Genomic DNA, 25984 nt, shown 5'->3' on the forward strand with positions numbered 1-25984 from the left:
GTCCAAACAATAACCAGCAAATCAAATGGAGCGCGTTCTTTTTTTAAATTAACAAATTTTTGCACATGTACTTAATCGTTAAGAAACCACAATTTGCGAAATTTACCACAACCTATGATACGAAATATCCACAAAGAGCATTCAAGCCGCAATTTTCCCTAAAGACAGTTGCTTGGTGGAAGGTCTACCTTTCCACGGACACACCAACGAAGCTTTATCCATATTCTCTTAAACATTATGAGAGAATTTATGAAACTTACTTTTTTCTCCCATGTTCAAGGAGAGAACTAACCCCGCTATGAATTTCCATTCCCTTATACTATGGGTTAGCCCAGTGTTTCGATAAGCCACAACTAGACAATTTGACCGATCAATCATCCAACAAACTTCCATTTAAGTCATCGTATTGCTTACGATTCTTCTAGCCTTAATTACACATTAAAAACTACTCAATAATCATTTTGACTAATATCATTGCCACTATATGAAATACGCCAATCTAATCTATCCCATGTTATATTCGACATTAAACAGATGTTATTTAAAGAATTCATCTTGCTTTTACTTTACACAATCCAAACATTCGACCACCGAAAAATAATGGTGAATTTCTATAGCGTCAGCTGCCACAGGGCAGTAAGAATCCGACAAAAATCTGGGTTGCTTAAACGACATATAGACCGATAGTCCGTATATTGTGATTCGGAGCTTAAGCTTTTTTACTGGTGGTAGGACCTCTTGTGAGTCTGCACGGGTAGGTACCACCACCCCGTCTATTTCTGCCGTGAAGCAGTAATGCGTTTCGGTTTGAAGGGCGGGGTAGCCGTTGTAACTATACAGAGACCTTAGAACTTATATCTCAAGGTGGGTGGCGCATTTACATTGTAGATGTCTATGGGCTCCAGTAACCACTTAACACCAGGTGGACTGTGAGCTCGTCCACTCATCAAAGCAATAAAAAAAAATAAAAAATAACAGCTTATCGTTGCAACCTTATCGTTTGTTAAGGCGATTCAGATTTTTGTCACATATATTGTATGATAAATGCCGGTACAAGTATAAAGTAAACGTAAGATGAAACGGTATTATAATTTTATCTCATTTAAGACTCGCTAGTAACCCAAGAGAACACTATCAAACATATACTAAGGCACTTCGAGTCACCTCGTAATCCAGATTCCCAGTTTGGTACTGAAAGGTGTCCTGTTCTATGACATCTATGAGGGGTATGACCACCGCATTATTATTCTTTATCTCTTGTAGCAAAGGTCTGATCCAGTCTTGGACTCCTTCGCAGTGGGAATCGAGGAATATCATTACTTCCGAAGTGGCAACGCGACTGCCCGCCATTCTGGCTTGAGTCAGACCTACCCTGAAGGCAGAGGATATTAAGCCTCTTTGACTGATCAGTATAATATAAGTTTGGAAGTGTGGCTTGATAAGTTCTTTACTCTTTTATGCTTGTGGAAGGTAGACGAGCTTAAAAGGGAATTTGTAGGTGGACTGATTGTTCTGTTAGCACTTGTACTGTGGTTTTTTTTACAATATGGGGACGGCTGCTTCAAAACCAGTGCACGCGCGATTTTGAAACGATTTGGATGCACCACAGTACTAATTCTTTATACTGCAACTAATTCTTGATTGGGCTATTTATCTCAAATCTACATGGTGTGATGAGGATACTAATTATGTTCACGTGAGACAGTCCAGGAGGCCTGTGTCACCAGTCACGGTAATGTCTACAAAAGTACTGAGTTTATTCACGATTCAACTGTTTGAAGTGGTTGTTAGTTAGCCTAACTTTAATAAAAGCTTTTTACATACCGATCTGGCAATCTTAAAATCCTTATCAGGTCAGGAGGCAGACGGGTCTTTACGTAGTAACTGAGCTTTCCTTTAAGCTCTGGTAGAGTTGAGTTATCGTCGACCAGGATTATCTCCTTTAAGTAAACTAATGATGATGTAGGGTCTTGACCCGGGTAACCTGGTTATGGAAATACGTTTTGTAAGGTAGTTTTTTTTTTTTTTTGTGCTTCTATGTCTTCTGTAAAAGCTATTATACTATTTTACAGCTTCAAACTAGCCATGCATTTGTTTAAAAAGTAAAACGGCCACTTTAGCATAGATTATTGACGCTTAAACCTCATGTCTCAAGGTCATTGATAGCATTCACATCACTGTCTATGGGCCCTAAGAACCATCGAACTGGGCTCACCTAAGCTAGACCATAAAGTGAATTTAAAAGTGTCTGTGTGTGAGGATTAAAATATTCTATTTTACTTGCTAGTGCAATAAATGTTGATTTAGTATATCACATCACAGTTTTGTAATTACCACAGTTTCTCACTAACAATTAAAATTAATACAGCGGACAATTTTAAAATAACAGTATTTAGTATTTGCAAGAATATATGAATAGATATTATTAAAATTGAAAATATAATACTAGATGTTCATTAGTTTTCATGGGATTATTTCTTACTATTTGCATAATATTGACATTATTTGTTCCAATATAAGTTATTCAATCTAGTAATATTCTTAGTCAGCATAAGCATTAAGCTCTTTAGTCATAAGATTGCCAACTCAATGGAATTTATAAAATACTAGCTGGGCCCGTCCGCTTCCCTAGGCTTTTAAAATTAACATTATTATTTCTCACCCCCACAAAGATTCTCATAATTAAAGCCCCCGCGACTGGTGTAGGGAGTTCAACACTCATATAAATATTAGCCTATCCATTAAGTACATGTATTTTCTACACGAATACCAAGTTTCAAGTCAATCGGATGCATGGTTCAGTAGTTGTAATGGAACATCCGTAAAAACCACTGTATATTTATATATTAGTATAGATATAACTTTTTGAGAGTGGTGCCAATTCATGTGGGATTACAACATGTACTACCACGCACCACCAATCTGGTCAGTTTAATTGCATCCTTGGTATAATTGCCACTGTCTGTATTTTTAAGTTTTAAGCCACTTGTTTGCCAGTTCATAAAAATAATTAACTCACCCAACTGCATAGTCCTGCCTGTTCCTCGTTCAACAAAATTTGCCTTCGAATACCATGGTTGATCTCTCCTGGCACTGTTAATAACACTCCATATTGTTCTTATGACGACTGAATAGGGCTCGTTGTGGAATATCAGGATGACAGACACCGAGGGGAGCTCTGCATCGTAGACAACTCGTTGGCAAGCTGGGTTACGGTAATCTGTTGGATTTTAGGTTTTCACGTGTTGTAATTTCCAAGGACATGGTTCATTTTCATTATTCCAGTTCAAGAACTTTTGGTATTGCAAGCTAAACACTATGGTGGACTCCCTGACAGATGAAGCTATCAGTGCTGAAGGATCAGCAAAAATTCCAATAAGTTACAGAGTATCATTTTATTGAAGTAAGATGTCATTATTCATTAATCACAAACTTTTTTCAATCATAGAACTCTAAGATTATGTCTTTGTTTACTATTGTTTCTGTTAATTTATATCAGTGAAATCTATGAGACCCAGGGAACTAATCATATTTCTTAAACACTGAAAAGAGCTTATAAAACTTTCCCAACTCCGTGACAGTTTTCTCAAATTTTCTAGAAGAGAAAATTCAAGCAAAAAATTGTAGCGCCAAGCGCATTGAAAGCTTAACTCTCACCTTTCAAAGTACGGTTATACGCTATCCTATCACTGAGATGCACGTTCATGGCCAGTTTCTTCTCGGACTCTTCGCCAAGACGCTTGTCTTCCCCGGTCAGGTATGCCGCAACACCCCCGTCTCCCAACCCTGGGATAATTCGGGCTTCATCCTCCAAAATTTGTCTTTCAAATTCAGCCTCAATTGGATCAGAAAAAGTCGCGTCCACGGACCGTTTACCGCCTCGCCATTGTTCGAAGAAAGTTATTAAAGCGATCACTAATGTAAACAATATTCCGATTTTAGCTATATAAGCACATTTTCTTGCTGGAAAATAAAACATTTTCCAGAAGTTTAACGGTACTACCGCAGTTAGCGGCGTTACACGGGTGACTACGCCTGACGTTTGACTCGTTTGAGTTTCACGTTGTTTGTTTACAGTTTCGTTTTTTTAATAACAGGAAATGCAAATGAAAACATCGAATTCAGCCTTATCAATGTCGGAAACCTAAAATTGTGAAAAACAAAAAGGTTCAACTTTGTTGATGTTTCGTTTCAACATTTTTTTCTTCTCAATTTTTTTTCAATTTCTGCTACTTATTTTCTATTTAAACTAATTAATCGATAAATACAAAGTAGCTCATTAATGTAATGGACTGCTCGTAGTGAAACATGATGAATGAGGGGTAATCATAGTACTTAATGCAGATATTTAAAAAAAACCTATTTTTATTGCTTAGATGGGTGGACGAGCTCGCAGCCCACCTGGTGTTGAGTGGTTACTGGAGCCCATAGACATCTACAACGTAAATGCGCCACCCACCTTGAGATACCTCACCCTTCAAACCGAAATGCGTTACTGCTTCACGGCAGAAACAGGCGGGGTGGTGGTACCTACCCGCGTGGACTCACAAGAGGTCCTACCACCAGTAATCCAGTTCTCCGACTTGTTATTAATTTGTGAGCGGCTCGTCCCCGACCCGGTGCGGTCCGGTGTCGTGGTGCTGACCGCGCACCGCTCCTATGTTGCAGCCGGAGCCGCAGAGGTGCCGATTTAACTTTTCATTTTGTAGAACACGATATAATTTACATGACGGGTTAAATTTAGGGTGTACACCTACCAAATGGCTTAAGGTCGTGTTGCAATTTCACGAAAAAAAAAATTCTTCAACAGACTATATATTATAATTAATATTATCATTTAAGGAATCTCCGACGTCTCACGAACAGATTACAATGTTGATTATATTTGTTATTTTCAAAAGATTTATAACGTTTTACTTAAGTGTTATGTTGTTAGATAAGCTCTGACACATCAGAACGTGATCTTTGAGACACAATGTCAAGTCTATAACAAATCTGTCATCAATCTGGAACGCATTTGATGACTACTTCGTGGTAGAAATAAGCAAGATGGTGGTACCTGGTGCAATCTAATAAAAATCCAATAAAACGAGTTATTTTAATATTATAAATATATTTTATTCACAATTGGAATGTTCTCTATATTTTTTCTCTATGGTTTTGAATATCATAGACTGCACATAATACTCATTCTTCTAAATTCTTAAATAGCCGTCGTATTATTACGTTTAGACACGTATGTGATTATTTTTAGAATAACATAATTTATTTTATTAATTATTTTAGGTCGTGACGCAAAAACCGATTTAAAAAAAAAAAACTATTCTTAGCCGTTACGTCACTGTGCACATCCGACTTTAAGGTTCCTGTTTTTTAATTAGTAGCGTAGGAGTTAGCTGTGATCTTGAGGCTAATTAAGGTAGTTGAATCATTGAAAGACCACATCGTGGAACACAATTTCGATCTGTAATTAATCATTAATATGTAACAAAAAGTCCTCTGAGATCTCAACAATAAATTATATTTTCATTACATAACAGACTCCCGTAAACTTATTGACTAAAACAAGTACAGGCGAACCTCTAGCTGAACTATTCGTGGGGGCCTTATTGAAAAAGTTGACATTGGCTGAAGCCATCAGCGCGGGGCCTATTTAACATCGGCAGACTTGCAGGCATTCTTGAACACAGCATCCAAGTTGCTCATCTGAGTTTTAGATAGCTTAGCGCCTTTCATGTCTAAAACCTTGTGGAACTCAGCCAAGGAGCAATCCGGTAGCAATTTGACGAACTGCGTGACGAACCCCTCCAGATTCCCCTCGAGGGGGGCCATCACCAATTTGAGAACCATTTCCGCTTTCGTCATCAGCTTGAGGACGACTTTAGTGTAGGTTGCGGGTGCGGCCCTTTTGACCTCCGACCCGATTGAGGGTAGTTCTAACAGCGCCGTCTTCAGCATGTGCGTGTCAAGCAACAGCTGCTCAGAGCCGACCGTGGAGATGGGCTTGCACTTGTACACGTTCTGAATGAACTTCGGTATGAAAGAATTAGCGAATCGTATGCAGAACTGCGTGAAGTACTTCCTGGACGACGATAAGTTGTCCCTCAGGTTCGGCACGGTGTTTTTTAGGTGCATTATTATCTGAGTCACGTACGAGCTCTGGTCGCCTACGTTGTCGAAGCTCAGCCAGGATATCTTGGTCATGCTCTGGAGGGCCGGCTCGCAGGCCGTCTCCAGGTCCTGGACCAGCATCTGGATGCAGTTGCTGATGATCTTGTGGAACAAATCCTGTTCCGGTGTCAAATCGATTTTGTCGGACAGCTTCGGACTGACCTTCTCCTTGAGTTTCTGCTCCAGATGTATCGTGGTCTCGAGGCAGTACTCCGAGGTCGTGATCACGCTTGTTATCTTTGAGATTTCCTGTTTTGTGTATCTGTGGAGTAAATAAAATTGATTACTTTTATTTTTTGGGACTAAATAACTTAAATTAGTTCAAAATGTCTCAAATTTAATACAATTAGTATTGCCTCTAACCTGGAAACATTTCCAGCTTCATCTCTGAGTAGCGTGTGTAAGTTCGTGACTATGCTCGGCACGGTGTTGCCGCTTAGCGACAGCGAGAGGAGGGACGTCGGGTTGGTCCTGGGCAGGGCAGCTTGCAGCACCGAGCTGGCGTATTCGCGTAGATACTTCTGGAATACTCCCGCTAGTTCTGTGTACGAAGGTTTACGGTAAGTTCAGTGGCTCTCAACTTTTTTACTCAGCTACTTATACACACTTTTACTGGTGGTGGGACCTCTTATGAGTCTGCCGTGAAGCAGTAATGCGTTTCGGTTTGAAGGGTGAGGCAGCCGTTGTAACTATACTGAGACCTTATCTCAATGTGGGTGGAGAATTTACGTTGTTGATGTCTATGGGCTCCGGTAACCACTTAACATCAGGTCGGCTGTGAGCTCGTCCACCCATCTAAGCAATAAAAAAAAAACAGAGATTGAGAACCGCTGATCCTGTATGATTGCTGTACCTACCCAGCATCGGTTCCCCTGTGGTGAGCCTGGCGCATTGCACCAAGCATTTCTTGTAGAAGAGGAACAAATCCGCGCAGCTGGATATGACGGCCCCTTCACCACTGGCGGTCATGTTGGCTTCAGAGGGCGACGTCTTTGCATCCTGAATGGGAACGATGTACAATGATGATCTCGGTGTAATACGTGCTTTTTTTTACCTGTCTATGTGTTGGTAGACTAAGAGGCTATTCCAGCTACGCCCTGACGGGTAGGTGAGGTCACGGGCTCAACCTGAGAGAATTTGCTAACACTAGCTCTAGCAAGAGGCCCGACACGTTGGACTGACCAGATCCACACTATCCTCGACACCAGAGTTTACGATGCTCTACACTCGGCGGCAGATAGAGGCGAATGGCGTGGAATGGTCGGTAATAAAGTCTTGTTGCGAGGAGGTGGTCACGACCCTCAGTATTGAGGAAACCGAAGCAAGAAGAAGCCCTAGCAAGAGCAGTGCTTCGCAGAATCTACCACTGGCTCGGAAACGCGACCCACTGAGAAGATGCGGCGAGAAATTCAGTGGGCTGTGTCTGAGGGTTAATTTACTCGTTGAGCCCTTGGTCGCAAGCGACGGGTTCGGCGTGAACGGCGACTAGTGCTTGAAGTACCTAAAAGCACCGTTAGTGGATCGGAAGGATCCGTAATGACGTGTTTAGAGCGACGTCGACTGTTTACCATTTGGTCTACAGGATTGGGTATGTAGTTTCCAGCGGCCAGGACAAGAGGGTTTTCAAGTCGTGCCGACTGTATATACTTGCTGATTGAGTCAAGCTCCAGGTCATTATGAAGATCCACATTCCTTAGGAGCCATGGTGCTCCGACGGCTATCCTGCAAATCACGCCTCACGGATGGGACATTTGTATGATACAAACTTTGGGGTCGCGTCTAGAGGTAGGTGGCGACATTAACAAATATTCTTTCCTCCATTAATTGGCGGTTAAGCCTTGAAGTTTCCTCACTGACCTGCACGAATCTCTCGATGAGCGAGCTCAGGTTCGAGTCCAGACTGTTGATGTACAATGAGAGATAGGGCTCGAAGCAGGACCCTATCAGTCCGACCCAACTGCTGGACGAGCCTTCCGCCTGCTGGCCGTCCGAGTCTGCGGTGTTCTGTCGAGGAGACGCATTTTGAATGGTTTTTTGACGTGACAACGTCTTATAATTCGATGGAGCCGGCGGCACGCACGAAAAAACATGACTCATGCGGCGTTACTTCGCTCTGAGGCGTTCCATTTAAGGAGTGAAGTATAAGCGAGTGCGCGCAACGAGCGACAAAGAGGCACAATCGGCAGTTCCTCCACGTTCGGCAGCGTTCGACATCTGTCTCTCTCCTACTTGAGTGAGCGATGCATCCGCGTGGACAGCTGCTATACAATAATACATTTACATCTTTTCGTCAAGTATGAAGTTCAGTGAAAAGTGAATGTGGTGTCAATTGTTTATAGCAACTATAATTGCGATAATTGAAAAATGAAACCATTCCATCAGTATTTTCTTATGACGTTGTCACGTTCAACTATCGTCAGTAAGCCGACTTTACAGACAACCGACTTTTTTTAAACTAACATACGTTGTTGAAATTGATTGCATGCAGCAGAGATGCGAATGTTGCGATGGATGTGTGGTGTAACGAGAATGGATAGAATACGGAATGAATATGTTAGGGTAAGTCTGAAAGTGGCACCTGTGACAGAGAAGCTGAGGAGTGCGCGTTTGGGATGGTATGGACTTGTGATGAGATGAAATGAAAATGAGGTTGGTGAGAGAATGTGGAAGGATATAGAGGAAGAGGTAGACCTAAGAAGAAATGGATGGATTGCGTGAAAGACGATATGTGTAAGAGGGAGTGAGCGAAGAAATGGTATATGATAGAGGAGTATGGAAGGAGAAAACATGTTGCGCCGACCCCAGGTGACTGGGAGAAGGGCAGGATAATGATGATACGTTATTGAAATTGAATCTTTAATACCCACATCTTTCGTTTCATTATCGAATGGCTGTTTAGAGTTCGTGTCTACATTGTCAGGCTTCAGGTCTGTACCTGAAATTAGAATTAATGTAACTAGACTAATTTTGTACAATAATGAGTGGCGGTTCAATATCTAAGGCATTTTAGAGAACGCTGCTGCTAATTTTCTGATGTAATTCCTTTGACCAGTGGCAAGCAACCTTTTTAATCAATGGGCGAATTTAAATTAAAATTTGTTTTGGCGGGTCGCACATCTTGTTAGTAATTTACGAAACTTTATTAATAATAAATATTAGAATAAAAAAAATATAAAACTAAAAAAAAAGAGTAAAGTAAAGAAGTCGATAAAATAGATTCACTATATTCAGCTTCATTTTAGAAATTCTTGGCGGGCCGCGTGCTGTTCATCCTTGCCGTAGACGACTTACAATAGAGGGGGAAGAGGGTTGGGGGGGTATGCGTTAGATTGATTAGCACAGATAAAGCACTGCGTCGCACCAGAAGGAGCCAGGTTCGGAACTGTTTACGGAAACTTTATTTTTTATTTTTATTGCTTAGATGGATGGACGAGCTCACAGCCCACTTGGTGTTAAGTGGTTACTGGAGCCCATGGACATCTACGACGTAAATGCGCCACCCATCTTGAGATATAAGTTTTAAGGTCTCAAGTGTAGTTACAACGGCTGCCCCGCCCTTCAAACCGAAACGCATTACTGCTTCACGGCAGAAATAGGCAGGGCGGTGGTACCCACCCGCGCGGACTCACAAGAGGTCCTACCACCAGTAATTACGCAAATTATAATTTTGCGGGTTTGATTTTTATTACAAGAAGTTATTCCTTCACCGTGGAAGTCAATCGTGAACGTTTGTCGAGTACGTATTTCATTACAAAAATTGGTACCCGCCTGAGATTCGAACACCGGTGCATCGCTACATACGAATGCACCGGACGTCTTATCCTTTAGGCCAAGACGACTTCCAGTTTCACTCCGGTGGAAGGCTTGCGCTGACTGCCCCCCCCCCCACTTTACCTGTGAACCTCTTGTGCAGCAGTAACTCGAAGTTGTAAGTGTTCTGTATCGCGTACAGCAGCAGTTTCACGTCTAATTCGTTTCTCCGCGCCGCCATTAAATTGCTTAATTCCGTTGAGGTGATCTGAAAATGGCATCTTCAATTGAATCGATGTGCTTCCCGGTCGGATTCGGGAGGAAATCCTAGTTTATGCCCTGAACATTGAATTACAGTTCCAAGGATGCTGCAACATCTTTTAAAAGAAATAATAGTTTTAAAAATAGAAAATTTTTTTTAATGAATTTGAGTTAAAAAATAGTGTAAGAAAAAATGATTTTATTCTAAACATAAAGCGTCAATTTTTTAGTTGGATTTTCTATAAAAGCGTTTTTTTTAGATTTTTCAAACTATTATTTATTTTTAATTTTTTAATTGAATTTCAATTTTTAATTTTTAATTTCAATTGAATTGTCGTCGGTCCTTAATAAGTATGCTAAATTTCGAGTTAATCCAACGTTTTGAAGGAGGTCAAAATCATGTTCAAAGATTCCGTTACATACTAACATACATACTTCTGAAGCTAATAAAAGCTTATTAACATAATCACTTCTACAGTAGGTTTAAGTTTGGCACGTTGCTATGCTTTTTTACTAGTGGTAGGACCTCTTATGAGTCCGCGCGGGTAGGTACCACCGCCCTGTCTATTTCTGCCGTGAAGCAGTAATGCGTTTCGGTTTGAAGGGCGGAGCAGCCGTTGTAACTATAGTGAGAGCTTAGAACTTATTTCTCAAGGTGGGTGGCGCATTTACGTTGTAGATGTCCATTGGCTCCAGTAACCACTTAACACCAGGTGGGCTGTGAGCCCGTCCACACTTCTAGGCAATAAAAAAATGCCCAGCGAAGCGGACGGGTACAGTCATTAATATTAAAGCAGCTTCCATAAATTTGAGAGCCGCTGTCCCACGTGTCTTACCTTACAGAACTGCCGCGCTATGTTCTCGCTCAGAGCCCACTGGTAAGGAAATATATTTCCGAGGGTGTCTTCGAACGTGAGGAGATGCTTCTTGAGCCACGCGTATCGTCGCTCGATGTGAGTGAGCCAGGCGCACTCCTGCTCCGACGAGTACAGGTGCTGGTATTCCTGAAGCGGATAGAGTTATCTATGTATTAATACGTGAAGCAAAAACTTTGTACCCTTTTTAACGAAAATTGCGAAGACGGTGGATTTTGAAATTTCCCACACTTATAGAGAATATAGAGAGGAGTACAGAATATGTTTTTTTTTTTTATTATGCGTAAAAAAATACATAAAATAGTACATTGTGAACCAAGGGAGAAAAGTTGGACATTTGCTCCCGCGTGTAAAATTGCCAAGCACGCGGGATGAGATGTCCTACTTTTTTCCCGCGGTGCACATACTATTTTTCTCCTACCATGCCGAAAGTTCGACATTGTAAAAAACTTAGCACCCGTGTAGTACCGAGCCGGGGTCCAGGGGCGAAGCCCTGGCGGGGGTTTGGGAGGCGGAATCCCCCCTACTCATAAAAAAAAAATTGAACTGTTTTTAAATTTTTAAATAAACTACTACTAATTGAATAAGAACTGTCTGATGAACTCATCTTTGTTTAATACTTCACTATTAAATTTTATTGCCTTTTGTTTATTTCACTTTTACACTAAACACAATATTGCAAATTACCCGAGCACAACAATGGTGGAGAATTTTAGGTGCGTGAGAGCAGACGTAGACACTAACGCGCATGCGCACCTGTCAGTACCCAGGAAGGAAAAGTTATACTTTCTTTCCGGTACAGCGGGAGGAAATCCGAACTTTCGACGCCGGTAGGAGAAAAAAACATTACACACACTACCATGTATTTGACACAACACATACAGTGGTAGTTAACATTATGTTACATGATTTATCATTTATTAGAAAAACAATATGAATCCTACCATTTATACCCAACACATATACCATTTCGAGGACACTTTGTATGTATTTACCTGGTTAATAAATATAAGGTAAGGTTAAGAAATAAATAGGATGAAATAAATAGGTTAAGAAATAAACAAAAAATCAATTTATAAACTTTGTTTGTATTATTTCTGATGTCTATAGGCTCTACCGGATACTGAAAACCATAAAACTTTGTTAGAAGTTAACAAATAGTTTACCTGTAGTTGCATGCTGATGAACCACTTTAACAGATCCTGTTTGACCTTCGGGTCCAAGATGTCAACGACGCCGCAAGCTTCCGATAGCGTCCTGTGTGTTATGTTGCTTTTACTGCCGCCTGTTGGCAGATAAAAGGATTTAGTAATCCCAGACGCCCCCGAGGAAGTAATGATAATTGTAAATATTTGGCGGTAGGCAGCGGCTTGGCTCTGCCCCTAGCATTGCTGAAGTCCATGGGCGACGGTAATCACTCACCATCAGGTGGGCCGTATGCGCGTCTGCCTACAAAGGCAATAAAAAAAAGAAAAAAAATTGACATGCTTTAAAACAAAAACCGACTTCAAATAGAAAAAAAAAAGATATTCCAAAACAAATTAATATACACTAAAAACAATAATCATCGGAATCGGTTGGCGTGATATTGAGTTATTGAGTTATTCATCTATTTGTCGCGTACGTACTTAATGCAAATTTAAGACTTATATGGTTTTCTCATGGATACCATTGTCAGAACTGGACTAAATTGGGATGGGACCACACGAGAAGCGTCAGCTTTCTAATAAAAAAGAATCATCAAAATCGATTCACCCAGTCAAAAGTTGAGGTAACAAACAAAAAAAAAACCTACAGTCAAATTGAGAACCTCCTCCTTTTTTGAGTCGGTTAAAAATCGAGTTCCAATGCTTTTCGAGAGCACGCAATGTAACACATTAACAAGTGAATGATGCTCATGAGGTCAACGACCGACACTGTGGTACTTTTCTTTATCGGTTTACCAACTTATTTTAACAATATTTGTAGTTCAAAAAAGTTACATTGTTTACTGGGACAGTAACTTTATAGGCATAGTGTTAAATAACTCCAAGCATTTTTATTTTATAAAATTGAACATCTCGAATTATTTTAAGGTTTTATTGTCTAATAAATGTTCATGTTATAAATTTTGGAAAAATATTACTTACACCTGGCGTTAAGTGAAGCTTTTAAGCATCATTACGGAATCAATGATATCTACCGAAACATATAGTTGCTTTCTGTCAGAAATATGCAGGACAGTGGCACTTACTCAGGGATGCTCACAATATACCAGTAAATTTTGTATATTCAATTCTGAATTACAGTATAATGCCCATAAAAAACGTAAGTCTGCACTGGTAAGTGCCAACAGTCTGCCTATTTCTACCTTGAAGCAGAAATGTATTCTGCTTTGATCTGGTTTGGAGATCAGGGCATCCCTTGTACTATACAATCGAGATTCAGAGCACATATCTGAAGCTGATGTCTATGGACTTCGGTTGCCACCTAACAGCAGGTGTATTGCGAGCTTGTACACCTATGAAACTAATAGAAATAAATGAGAAAATCACCAGTAAAAGCTTGCTTAAAATCAGCTAATATTTGATTGCCCAAATCGTGCCTTATCGAGTGCACTTGATCCCTTAAGACGCTGAGTTCGCGGATGTCTCGGTAACATTCAAAGTGCTGTAAGACCTGCAAAAAAAAAACAGTTTTTAACCTCCTTTAGCGTGGACAGGGTTTGAAGTAGTATCCAAAGCAGTTTTATATTATCTCTATATATTAAAATAAATTGCTGTTGGTTAGTCTTGCTAAAACTCGAGAACGGCTGAACCGATTTGGCTAATTTTGGTCTTGAATTATTTGTGGAAGTCCAGAGAAGGTTTAAAAGGTAGATAAATATGAAAATGCTCGGATTTAAATAAAATAACAATTTGTTTTTCCTTTGATGTGTCCCCTGTCGGTCTTTTATTTATCGATTGAGGCACTACAAAGTCTGCCGGGTCAGCTGTTTGGAATAGATTGTAGTTCATTTCGTTGAAAAAAAAAAATACATCCGATAAATGTACTTCTTTAATCTGATTATTATTGGGGCCCATCACTAGTTTATGCTGCATTTGTCTCTATTTCCAAATCCTCTCCCTCCTTGCTTATTCATTCATTCACTCATTCATATTCCACTAATTATGTTTCTTACAAAAATTACTTTCTTTGTTGCAGATCTAGGTGGACAGTCTGAAATACCAAAATGGTCATCAACGCTCATGGACCAGGTCACTTAGAGCTCATTTAAAGAAAACGATGTCATAAGGTTTTTGAAGATTATGGATGTCTATACTTCTATACTTAATATAATATTATAAAGAGGAAAGATTTGTTTGTTTGTTTGTTTCGAATAGGCTCCGAAACTACTGGACCGATTTGAAAAAATCTTTTTCCATTAGAAGCCGACATTGTCCCTGATGAACATAGGCTACTTTTTTAAATTTTTTTTTTTTTTTGGTTTCATGTGTGGTTTAATGTTTCCGAAGCGAAGCGAGGGCGGGTCGCTAGTAATAATATTATAAAGAGGAAAGATTTGTTTGTTTGTTTGTTTCGAATAGGCTCCGAAACTACTGGACCGATTTGAAAAATTCTTTTTCCATTATAGTCGGATTTTTTATTAGACGAAGTAAACTGACGTTTACTGTGTTGTCAGTTTTTGATGAAATAAAAATAGTGTTGTGACAAAGTGAACGATTGAAAAAACTCCTGAATTAATGAAATTGCCTCGATTGTCTAGTGAATAGTTAGTGTGCCGAACTGCCGATATCGGGCACGGGGTTCGAATTTTAGCCGTGTTTTGTACATACCAACGAGTTTTCGACGAAACATTATGTTCCTATGGTATCTACCTGTACTAAATACCGAGTGTTTTAAACATTAAGAAAAACATTGCGAGGAAGTTTGTAAGACTGTCCTATTTCCAATGCATCATATAGTTGAAACTATAGATGTATAAAATATAACAATTATAGGTACATAGGTAATGAAAATAAAAAAAACTGATTGTAGTTACATACTACTAGTAACATATTATTATATTGGATCACTTTAATACAATTTTATTGTAAAATATAAATAATATTCTTTTATAGTTTGAAATTAATGATTAACTCTTCACACTCATTGTTCATTTATGTAATTGAACGAGAACTGAACGCATCACTATTACTTTAAATATAGCAACATTATTTCACAAAGTGACATTAGCTACTGTCAGCTGGCTTCGTCTAATTAAAAATCCGACTATAGAAGCCGACATTGTCCCTGATGAACATAGGCTACTTTTTTTTTTTTTAATATTTTTTTTTTTGTTTCATGTGTGTTTTAATGTTTCCGAAGCGAAGCGAGGGCGGGTCGCTAGTTACTAATAAACTTGCAGTAGCTGTATATTGGAAATTTGGTGACTAGTCTACTCTGCCTCCTATGCAAACTCACCTCCATAATAGCCTGCATGGGCAACGCTATTTCCTTGTACTGACGGTTCTTCGTCATTGTGGTGAGGGTGTCCACACCACCAGCCAGCATGTGCAGATGGTTGAGGGCGGTAATAGCAGCAGTCAGATTACACTTAGCGCAGTCCAACTGCTTTATCTCGCAAGTTATCTCCCTGACCATGCTTTCGCTTCTTTCGGCTTTCTTGTTTATATCCGCGACCTTGATTAAAAATGACCATGTGTTGAAAGGCAATCCTTATAAAAATATCAGGTTTCTAAAAAGTCATTCATATATACCAAGAAGTCGTTGTGGCCTAAAGGATAAGACGTCCGGTGCATTCGTATGTAGCGATGCATCAGTGATCGAATCCCGCAGGCGGGTACCAATTTTTCTAATAAAATACGTACTTAACAAATGTTCACGATTGACTTCCACAGGAATAACATCATGTAATAAACATCAAACTTGCAAAATTATAATTTGCGTAATCACTGATGATAGGACCTATTGTGAGTCCGCGCGGGTAGGTACCACCACCCCGCCTATTTATGCCGTGAAGCAGTAATGCGTTTCGGTTTGAAGGGTGGGGCAGTCGTAACTTTTTTTTTTATTGCCTAGATGTGTGGACGAGTTCACAGCCCGCCTGGTGTTAAGTGGTTACTGGACCCCGTAGACATCTACAATGTAAATGCACCACACTTTTTTTTTTTTCGGGCCGAGATCCGAACCTCCTACGAGGTCCCCGCGCCTAGGGGGCGCGCGGGGTGTGTGAGACTCAACGATCTGCAGGTGTTGAGAGCAGACCGCGGGCCCAAGGAATTTAGGGCCCACCAACTAAACGACTCCCCTGCACTCTTACACCCGGCGTCCGATCTCCGTCCGGGGTCAAAACCCGGTCAGAGTAGGGAGGTTCCCGCGGTCAACACTACAACCAGACACGCGGCGCCACCCCGAGGACGCCCGACCGACGGGTCGTCGAGGCGATAGTCGACGACCAACGACGTCAGTCTCCGCGGTACGGCGGCCCTACCAGGCCGCCCGGGCGATGCCGCTGGTGTTCCGGGATACCCCGCTGGGCCAGAACCAGCCTGCCGGGTCGGAACGCGATACACCGCCGACCGGGTTGCTCTTCCACAGTATGTTCGGCGACGACAGCGACGACGAAAATGTGGACCGCATCGCAGTCCGCAGCCGCCGACGCGTCGTCCCGTCCTCCTGGTGCCAGCGCACTAGAGTGACGGTAGCGTGCGGCGCAGTCTCAACCCCCTTAGGTCGCCCCGTGACCATCACCGGGAGGAGACTGCCTCCTCATAGGGGCCGGAGCTGGACAAACGCCCTCCTCCGACCCCCGGCTCGACGGCGGCGGCACGGCGCCGAGAGGGAGGAAGATAAATGCACCACCCACCTTGAGATATAAGTTCTAAGGTCTCAGTATAGTTACAACGGCTGCTATATCAACTTCCATTACACGATGAAGGAATAACATTGTGTCGTATTAAAAATCAAACCCATAAAAATTATAAAAGTTAGGAGCGTCAACTGTCTCTGTGTCTCAAATACCCCAATCTAAGTTATAGATTATAGCTAATTCTAAACCAAAATTTCTCTTTTATACTCCAAGTTATTACCTGCAAAGCTAACTCTGCTATACATCTCTGAGCTTCAGTAAGTGCCTCCTGTCCAGCTTCCCTCTGTTCAGCCTGTGCTCGGACCAGTCTTCTAATATCTTGTTCCACTCCTGAAAGTCTAAATTCACAGCGAGCCACAGCACTTTCCACTCCAGAAAGAGATTGCTCAGTTGGGAACACTCTGTTGATGTACGCCACTGCATCAAACTGTAATAAATTCCATAACTTATATATACTTAAGGCATGAAAAATCCAATTAAAAAAACTCATACAACTTATTTTTTTAAGCAGAAGGGTGTTTGAAATTCACCCATATCCCAATTACAATAAAGTCAATGTTAAAATATCTATCCTACAATTGCAACACTCGATTCGTCTCTTATATACGGACGACCAGAAATGAAAAAGCTTAGACTGAGCCTTGGCTGATATTCTTTACAAGAGTTCAAACTTTGTACTAAGCTTCAAAACATAGCTTTTCCACATAAATAATTATGGCTTATTGATGCAGAATACTCCAATCGGTATATCTTACACCCCGTCTAGAAATAGCCGATTGCAAATAAATGAGAAAATCCTAAATAAGCAGTTCATGTATTTTTTAAATCAAGGTTCTTATTTTTAATTCAAGTCTTTCTTGGACGCTACGTTTGTCACATTTCAACTACCCCGTCACTAGCTCTTAGGTATCAAGAGTGTGTTGGTATCTATTAAGAAACATGTAAAAAGCCTGTAAGAATAAAAATATTGAAATTTACGTCATCGCTATCGAACTGTTCCGTTCCTCCCATTAATTCCTCTATGCGGCTCATTACGGAACTCGGAAAGTTAATTTGAACTTCTGGCCCGCTGTCTTTATCATCCGTAGCATCATTCGAATCCATTTTAACGTAAATTTTAATAAAACATTGAAGAAAAACAATAACTCCACTAATGTTTCACTTCATTGATGTCATGATGACACGACGAAATGACAGCTGGCTGTCATATTGAAAAATGTCGTTTGAAATTGCAACATCAACATTTCATTATTTAAATAGCTCGAACGTAGAGTTCAAGATTTTTTACAAAAATTGATACTTGTTTGCATTCTACAAGAACTTATGGATCAACCAGATACAAATGGGACTCAATAGCGAGAACACGAGTAGCGAAGTTTTAAGAATTGTTTTATTTCAATAATGTAGTGTTGCTTCTGGTTTATATGCGTAAGAACAACGTTTTATTATCTGTTTAGCATTTGTGAAAGTGCAAAAATGTGGAAAAACGAAACAAAGCTGCCGGACGTAGCTTTTCAAGTTTTCCTAAAAGCCCCCTGAAAAAGTCTCTGAGCAAAACCACTAAAGGCTCAATAGATTTTATTTCATCTCATCTTATTTCATTCAATTTCGTTCCGATTGAACAAAGTCAACAAGTTAACTCATTTCGCTTCTATTTTTCATATACATAACATTTTTTTTTTATTGCCCTGGTAGGCAGACAAGCATACGGCCCACCTGATGGTGAGTGGTAGGTAATGTATATGCATTTAATAATAAACGAACTTGACGCTGGCAATAATGACATCGTCAGAAGCGAATTGTCATAGTGATTATCATACTAAAAAAAGGAGAGGAAGATTTATATAACAAGAGCAGTGCTTCGTAAAACACGACCCACTGAGAATACTTCACCTATTTAATATGTCTGTTTAAATATATCAATTTGGTGCATGTGCATTAGTACCGTCAAGACACTACGAAAAAGGTGATCTGTGCAAAACCTCCATATACTGTCATTGTCAAAAGATAATCATTAACGTCAGTGTCAACGTCTATGAAGTTTATGAACGTCAACGAAGTATAATTTGGAAATTGGAATCAGAAAACGAGACGTGCGCGAGCGAGTTTGTCGATTGTTATTTGTTCATTGTTTGTCAGAATTTTCTACGTAACTTTTTTATATTGCAGTGCCGCGTACAGCACGATGTTCCGCGAAGAATTTACCGCAAATACAATATAACAAAGCCTGTGTTTGTTTTAATTGTGATCTAGTGCTGTGATGATGGCTCGTTTAACTGAGGAGATGGTGATCGCTCGATCGAAGCAGTCGGATTTATCGGCGATAAAGAAGCTCAATTGCTGGTGAGTGTTAACTTTACAATCTAATTAAAACTGAAATCAACAGATCCAACGTCCATTTAATCCATATTGTATTCCTAATGTAAACATCGTCTAAAATATGGTTTGATATATCAGGGTTATTTTTTTTTAAATATTTTACGCGTGAACTGTTCGCGAATGTTTGTTGTGGCGTAAATAATAAGTGAGTTCCGTTTCTGTCGACCTTAAGAGTGCGAGGAAGCGGTTTTCCCGTGGCCCGAAGTTTTTTGTGTTATTTGTGTGAAATCGCGAGATCATAAACGCGTAACGCTCTCCGTTTAACCGCAGTACCGGGCCTTGGAATTGTGTAAATAATGATAATAATGATATACGTGCTTGTTTACATTCTATTATTTTAAAATTTGAATAAATTTTTTTTTAAGTTACTTAGTATTTGCGTAGTAAAACAATTACCTTTTTATGGTCTTAGGATGAAAACACAATAAATATTGATACTAGATGATATTTCGAACACAGCACAACAGAGTATCATGCAAACGACACATAAAATTGTTACAGTTTATTTGAAATAAAATAATTGGGATAAGTCACACACTATCATCTGCAATGTTTGTCACTATCTACGATTTCCTGCAACATATTTTATATCGACTTTTCACATTAAAAGTGTACAGTTTCCAAAAATATTTGAAATTGTGTTAGTATGCCTAAATGCCTGTTCCTTGCTGGAAGTCTTGTTGTTCTCTTCAATGAAAAGATTTGGCTCGTATTTACAGGTTTAATAAAAGATAAAAACTGAAGAACAAATAATAATGAAGTGCAATATGAGTGTAGTAGATAATGTAATCATTAAAGATGTATATGCGTTCGCGATTGCTCGATGAAGTGAAGCTTGGTAGTGGGCGAGAATAAAAACTTGGTTGGAGGGGGAATTAGAGATCCTTAACAATTTGGTATCACCAGTATTTTTCCCATAAATACTTTCAAAACAGCATAGCTTTTTTTTGAGTTTACCTATGTTTTAACTACTATTAACAAAATTAATAAATAATTTTATCTTACTTTAATACACAATAATGTAAGAGGTAAAAAAAAAAAATTACACGTCCTTACGGATCCATCAGATCCAATAACCTTTGCATTAGATGCCTTCAGCTCTAATACTAGGAGCAGGCTTAGGGACCCCAGTAACCGTACTCGTCGAACTCGACAAAGAGGTCGACGTGCAACCTAGCCCATGCATCAGCCCGCTGAGTTTCTCGCCGGATCTTCTCAGCGGGTCGCGATTCCGATCCGGTAGTAGATTCATTCGCGAAACAATTGCTCTTGAGTTGTTAGGTCTCCTTCGGAGGCGCTCGGGCAGCTGTTAGCAAATCCCACCCCTCCTGGCTGAGCCTTTGCTCGCCCACCTGTCCTGGTGAAACTGGAAAGGCCTTCGGGCCATCAGTAATATCAATCATAAAAAAAAGAGTTAACTTAAAAAAGTTAAGTTAACTTAAGTTAAAAAAAAAAAAAGTTAAAAAAATTTTTTGCAAATATGATTAATATCAAAAATATTACCTGTTAAACCTTTAAAACACTCTCCTGTAAAATTAGTAAGTTTTGAGATTATACAGTTTTAATGCGAGAAGACGATATGTTTAATTATACTCGTATTGAGATATTAAACACCCATAGCTAAAACTTGTTCATCATGTTAATGTTTGCCAGATATGGAAATAACACCCACAACTCTCAGGCTCAGCAGTTATGAGCACTAATTAGTGGATAAAATATAGAATTAATTAATTAATGTAAATGTTAAACTATATAGTTTAAAAAAATATATATTGGGGACAGTAATGAAAAGTGCCAGTGGCTAAATTGTTAGGAATACTCAATTTATTTGTATATATTATGTTAAATTTAAATAATTACTATTTATTTTATGTCTGTTGAGGGTCTGTCACAAGAGATTTCCTAAAGATATATAAGCAATTTGTATTTAATTGGCCTTTTTAAAATATGAAAATAATAATTGAATAAAGTAGATGTGGATTTCATATCCAATGTAGAGATCATCAGTTTACTAGATTTATCCTCCCGATCCACTAACGGTGCTTTTAGGTACCTCAAGCACCGGTCATCGTTCTCGTCGAACCCGTCGCTTGCGACGAAGGGCTCGGCGAGTAAATTAACCCTCAGACACAGCCCACTGAGTTTCTCACCGGATCTTCTCAGTGGGTCGCGTTTCCGATCCGGTGGTAGATTCTGCGAAGCACGGCTCTTGCTAGGGTTCGTGTTAGCAACGCCGTCAGGTTTGAGCCCCGTGAGCTCACCTACTAGTTAAGGCTACGCTGAAATAGCCTCTCAACACTATCAGCTTAGGTAGGAAAAAAAAGAGGTAAGATATTAAATTCGTTTCAGTTTTTAAGATTTTTAGGTGAGGAGCATTATGATGCTTATGAGCTCCAAGAACGTCCTCCCACCCGGTTGGTCCTGCGTAAATCCGCTCAGCCAGATAAAGAAATATTTATGATTCATGTTATCTTAACTTCACGGAGGTAATATCCGATGACGTCACACATAAAGAACGAACGAAGCATACCCAGTGTCGTAATTAACAGGAATGTGTCTGTTGTTTAGTCGACTGATTCATAAAAAAATATTACCTAATTTGGACATGCGCCACATCACTATTTATTGGAAACAGCCGCTCAGACAAATCAATGAATTAGCATACGCGATAAATAGGTATATAAATAGGCATATTACCTACCTAGTTTTTTTTGGTTTTGTTTTTATTGTGGGTGGAGATAATATGCGTACGCAGTTGTTTGTGACGATCTAGAGGCTCCAGTTACGAATTACATGAGAACAGGGTGTTTAGTGCGAGTTTTTTAACTTTCTCGATAGCGTAAAAGTTATCTCATATTTGTATGGAATGGGATCGTTTGCGTACGTTTGCCGCTAGGGGCGCTGTTCCAACTGCATACAAAATTGAGTTAACTTTTACGCTATCGAGAACGTTAAGAAACTCGCACTAAGCACACTGAACTAGCTAGATCACTTGGTCAACTCTCGTCAGGAATACACGTACTCCATTATAAAAGAACGTTACACTTTCAGGCGTTTCATTGGCGGTAGGACCTCTTGTGAGTCCGCGTGGGTAGGTACCACCACCCCGCCTATTTCTGCCGTGAAGCAGTAATGCGTTTCGGCTTGAAGGGTTGAGCAGCCGTTGTAACTATACTGAGACCTTAGAACTTATATCTCAAGGTGGGTTTGTGCATTTACGTTGTCTATGGGCTCCAGTAACCACTTAAAACCAGGTGGGCTGTGAGCTCGTCCATTCATCTAAGCAATAAAAACAAAATAAAAAGGCGTCCAATCTAGGATTTTGTAGTCATTCACCGACGCATATCAAATATTTTCGATAAAGACACCGACTGGGAATCGACTCGGGACATTGTCATGATAATTGGGGTCACTCAACCAACGGCCCGATCAAATAATTATAAATAACTAGCTGTACATACCCGTCTGCTTCGCTGGGCATTTAAAATTAACATTATTATTTCTCACCCCTACAAAGATTCTCATCATTAACGCCCCCGCAACTGGTGTAGGGAGTCCAACGCTCATATAAATATTAGCCTATCCATTAAATACATATAGTTTCTACATGGATACCAAGTTTCAAGTCAATCGGATGCACAGTTCAGTAGTTATAACGGAACATCCGTAAAAACCACTGTAGATTTATATATGAGTATAGATTTCATCCTGATCACGCAGGAGCCAGTCACCGTCGACGCCCTAGACACGTCCTTACGGATCCATCAGATCCAATAACCTTTGCATTAGACGCCTTCAGCTCTAACACTAGGAGCAGGCTTAGGGACCCCGGTAACCGTACTCGTCGAACTCGACAAAGAGTTCGACGTGCAACCTAACCCATGAATCAGCTCGCTGAGTTTCTCGCCGGATCTGCTCAGCGGGTCGCGATTCCGATCCGGTAGTAGATTCATTCGCGAAGCAGCTGCTCTTGAGTTGTTAGGTCTCCTTCGGAGGCGCTCGGGCAGCTGTTAGCAAATCCCGCCCCTCCTGACTGAGCCTTTGCTCGCCCACCTGTCCTGGTGAAACTGGAAAGGCCTCCGGGCCACCAGTAATCCTTCAATCATACAAATAATAATATTCGTAGCTTCTTAATTCATAATTCGAGTATAGTCGGCAATGGATTAACATTAACGGCCTAGGTGAAGGTTGAGTTTAAGCACACGTTTGCCAGCGTTCGCTATTATTAGATTAATACTCTTCTGTATTATGATATAAAAATGAATTGCTGTTCGTTAGTCTCGCTAAAACTCGAGAACGGCTGAACCGATTTGGCTCATTTTGGTCTTGAATTATTCGTGGAAGTCCAGAGAAGGTTTAAAAGGGAGATAAATATGAAAATGCTCAGAATTAAATGTAAATAATGATTTTGTTTTCGCTTTGATGTGTCCCTCGTCGGACGGATTCCTTTTGTTTGTTTTAAGTTTATTTTATACAAAAGCTTAGGTCTTTTATTTATCGATTGGAGCACTACGAAGTCTGCCGGGTCAGTTAGTTAGATTAATAAAAAGTAATCTAAAAATACAAATTTAAATGAAAGTGAGGGCGCTTAGCTCAGCGTGGGGATTCGCTCTCGCTGCGTACAGTCAAATAATTACGGTTATTATACAACTTTTTAATTGCATTACGTATTAAACGAACCGTGGACTGATGTTCGAGAGGTGCCCCGCATCTCTGAACTATCCGATTTCATTAAAAACTAGTCTGTGATTAATTAATGTAATTACGTACGTACCTACATTGGAGAATGTTTCTCTTTCGAAAACAATTGTATTTTTTATTGTTTCCATTCTATTACTAATTATGTGCTGCCGTTTTTTTTATGTAGCGTTAATTTAACTGGTGGTAGGACCTCTTGTGAGTCCGCATGGGTAGGTACCACCACCCTGCCTAATTCTGCCGTGAAGCAGTAACGCGTTTCGATTTGAAGGGCGGGGCAGCCGCTGTAACTATACTCAGACCTTAGAACTTATATCTCAAGGTGGGTGGCGGCATTTACGTTGTAGATGCCTACGGGTTCCGGTAACCACTTAACACCAGGAGGGCTGTGAGCTCGTCCACCCGTCTATTAGAAAAAAAGGCTGGTATTTGGACAGCAGCAACGCGAATAATGGTGATGTCTAGAATCGCAGAAGCGATTGCGCACACAAAGGAATTAATTCGTAGCCAGCCACGTCATAAGGCGATACCCACACGCGACCGCTTCAAGGGCGGTGTGTGCGCAGCCTTAAATGGTTTTAGTACCGTGGGCGATAACGGCCTTGCCTTAACTCTGATTTGTGAGACCGGCTTATTTATGTACAATGATGCAGGATTTATTTTAAGTTTGCTCGTCTTGTCGAGACTGTCGCTTGTCGCTATTACTGGTGGTAGGACCTCTTCTACATGGGTAGGTACCACCACCCTGCCTATTTCTGCCGTGGAACAGTAATTCGTTTCGGTTTGAAGGGTGGGGCAGCCGTTGTACTGCAAAAATTGAGACCTAAGAAGTCACATCTCAAGGTGGGTGGCGGCTTAAGTTGTAGATGTCTACGGGCTCCAGTAACCACTTGACACCAGGTGGGCTGTGATCTATGCAATAAAAAAAGTCCCCGTGAAACGATCAATCATCTCGCCGCTTTTACTGCGAGCCAGTCATATGTCTGCTTGGAGACTCGCTCAGAGATAACTTCTATAGTATATGATATGTATTTTGTAATGTTATTTTCATATTACAAAGGATACTTAAATTTTATTTCTATGTATGGATTTCTGATTATGACCTCAGGATCCCAGGATTATTTTTTTTATTGCTTAGTTGAATGGACGAGCTCACAGTCCACCTGTTGTTAAGTGGTTACTGGAGCCCATAGATATCTACGACGTAAATGCGCCACCCACCTTGAGATATCAGTTCTAAGGTCTCAGTAGAGCTACAACGGCTGCTCCGCCCTTCAAGCCGAAACGCATTACTGCTTCACGGCCGAAATAGGCAGGGTGGTGGTACCTACCCGCGCGGACTCAGAAGAGGTCCTACCACAAGTAGTACCATGTGTCGTTTATGAGAGCAAAGCACACATTATTGTACACCAAATTGATTGCATTATCTTGTCATTTAAATTGTCATTGTCTCTTATCATTCCTACTCAAATACCGTTTTAAAACTCGTTTAGATATCACGAGATAAGATTGTGTGATTATTATTGTATGTGTTCAGTCTGTAAAACAAGTGCCATTATCGATAGTTAGGCTCTCATCGACAGTGTTATTATCGAAACAGGCCAACAAGATGGAGGAATAAAGACATCGTGTAATCAATGCCCATCAATGTCCGCGCGGGTGGGTACCACCTATTTCTGCCGTGAAACAGTAATGTGTTTCGGTTTGAAGGTTGGGGCAGCCCTTGTAACTATACTTGAGACCTTAGAAATTATATGGCGCATTTACGTCGTAGATGTCTATGGGCTCCAGTAACCATTTAACACCAGGTGGGCTGTGATCTCCTCCACCCATCTAAGCAATAAATAAAAAATCATTCCCTTTTTGATGCTCAGCTCTAATACCAAACTCCTAGATTTGGGTATCATTCTGGGCGTTGATACCGCGAAGCTGTGACATTTGTGCTGTGATATCTGTGAACTTCGACCAGAAGATGGGTTTTGAGTTAGTTAATTTAATA

General features: G+C 40.3%; 3 protein-coding genes across 5 annotated transcripts in view; 1 reads left to right on the plus strand and 2 right to left on the minus strand.

The window, feature by feature from the left end:
* Positions 1-4054, minus strand: part of LOC114250252 (uncharacterized) — a 32895-nt gene extending 28841 nt beyond the window's left edge. For both annotated transcript variants that reach the window (XM_028184051.2, XM_028184049.2), the window contains exons 1-3: positions 3658-4054; positions 3020-3220; positions 1825-1984 (exon numbers count right to left, since the gene is read on the minus strand). In XM_028184051.2, the coding sequence (XP_028039852.2) occupies positions 1825-1984; positions 3020-3220; positions 3658-3979 (683 nt within the window). In that variant the 5' untranslated portion in view covers positions 3980-4054. The remainder of the gene's footprint in view (positions 1-1824; positions 1985-3019; positions 3221-3657) is intronic.
* A 1042-nt stretch (positions 4055-5096) lies between these two features.
* Positions 5097-18334, minus strand: Vps53 (vacuolar protein sorting 53). Its single transcript, XM_028184045.2, has 12 exons — positions 17887-18334; positions 17129-17335; positions 15501-15719; positions 13592-13715; positions 12224-12342; positions 11019-11186; positions 10066-10189; positions 9039-9106; positions 8029-8175; positions 7029-7170; positions 6535-6712; positions 5097-6433 (listed from the first exon to the last, which is right to left on the minus strand). The coding sequence occupies exons 1-12, from the start codon at positions 18010-18012 to the stop codon at positions 5650-5652; spliced, it is 2406 nt and encodes an 801-aa protein (XP_028039846.2). The 5' UTR covers positions 18013-18334; the 3' UTR covers positions 5097-5649.
* A 635-nt stretch (positions 18335-18969) lies between these two features.
* Positions 18970-25984, plus strand: part of LOC114250254 (uncharacterized) — a 49147-nt gene continuing 42132 nt past the window's right edge. For both annotated transcript variants that reach the window (XM_028184052.2, XM_028184053.2), the window contains exon 1: positions 18970-19251. In XM_028184052.2, the coding sequence (XP_028039853.2) occupies positions 19169-19251 (83 nt within the window). In that variant the 5' untranslated portion in view covers positions 18970-19168. The remainder of the gene's footprint in view (positions 19252-25984) is intronic.

Source organism: Bombyx mandarina, chromosome 02 (assembly GCF_030267445.1).
Source record: "Bombyx mandarina strain Sakado chromosome 02, ASM3026744v2".
NCBI lineage: Eukaryota > Metazoa > Arthropoda > Insecta > Lepidoptera > Bombycidae > Bombyx > Bombyx mandarina.

Excerpts from the sequence above, each read along its gene's own strand:
- Vps53 (XM_028184045.2), bottom strand. The coding sequence starts at position 18,012 with ATGGATTCGAATGATGCTACGGATGATAAAGACAGCGGGCCAGAAGTT. Across the intron at positions 6,713-7,028 it reads CACAGGGGAACCGATGCTGG|AACTAGCGGGAGTATTCCAG; the intron begins GTAGGTACAGCA and ends CTTCGTACACAG. Across the intron at positions 6,434-6,534 it reads GAAGCTGGAAATGTTTCCAG|ATACACAAAACAGGAAATCT; the intron begins GTTAGAGGCAAT and ends TTTACTCCACAG.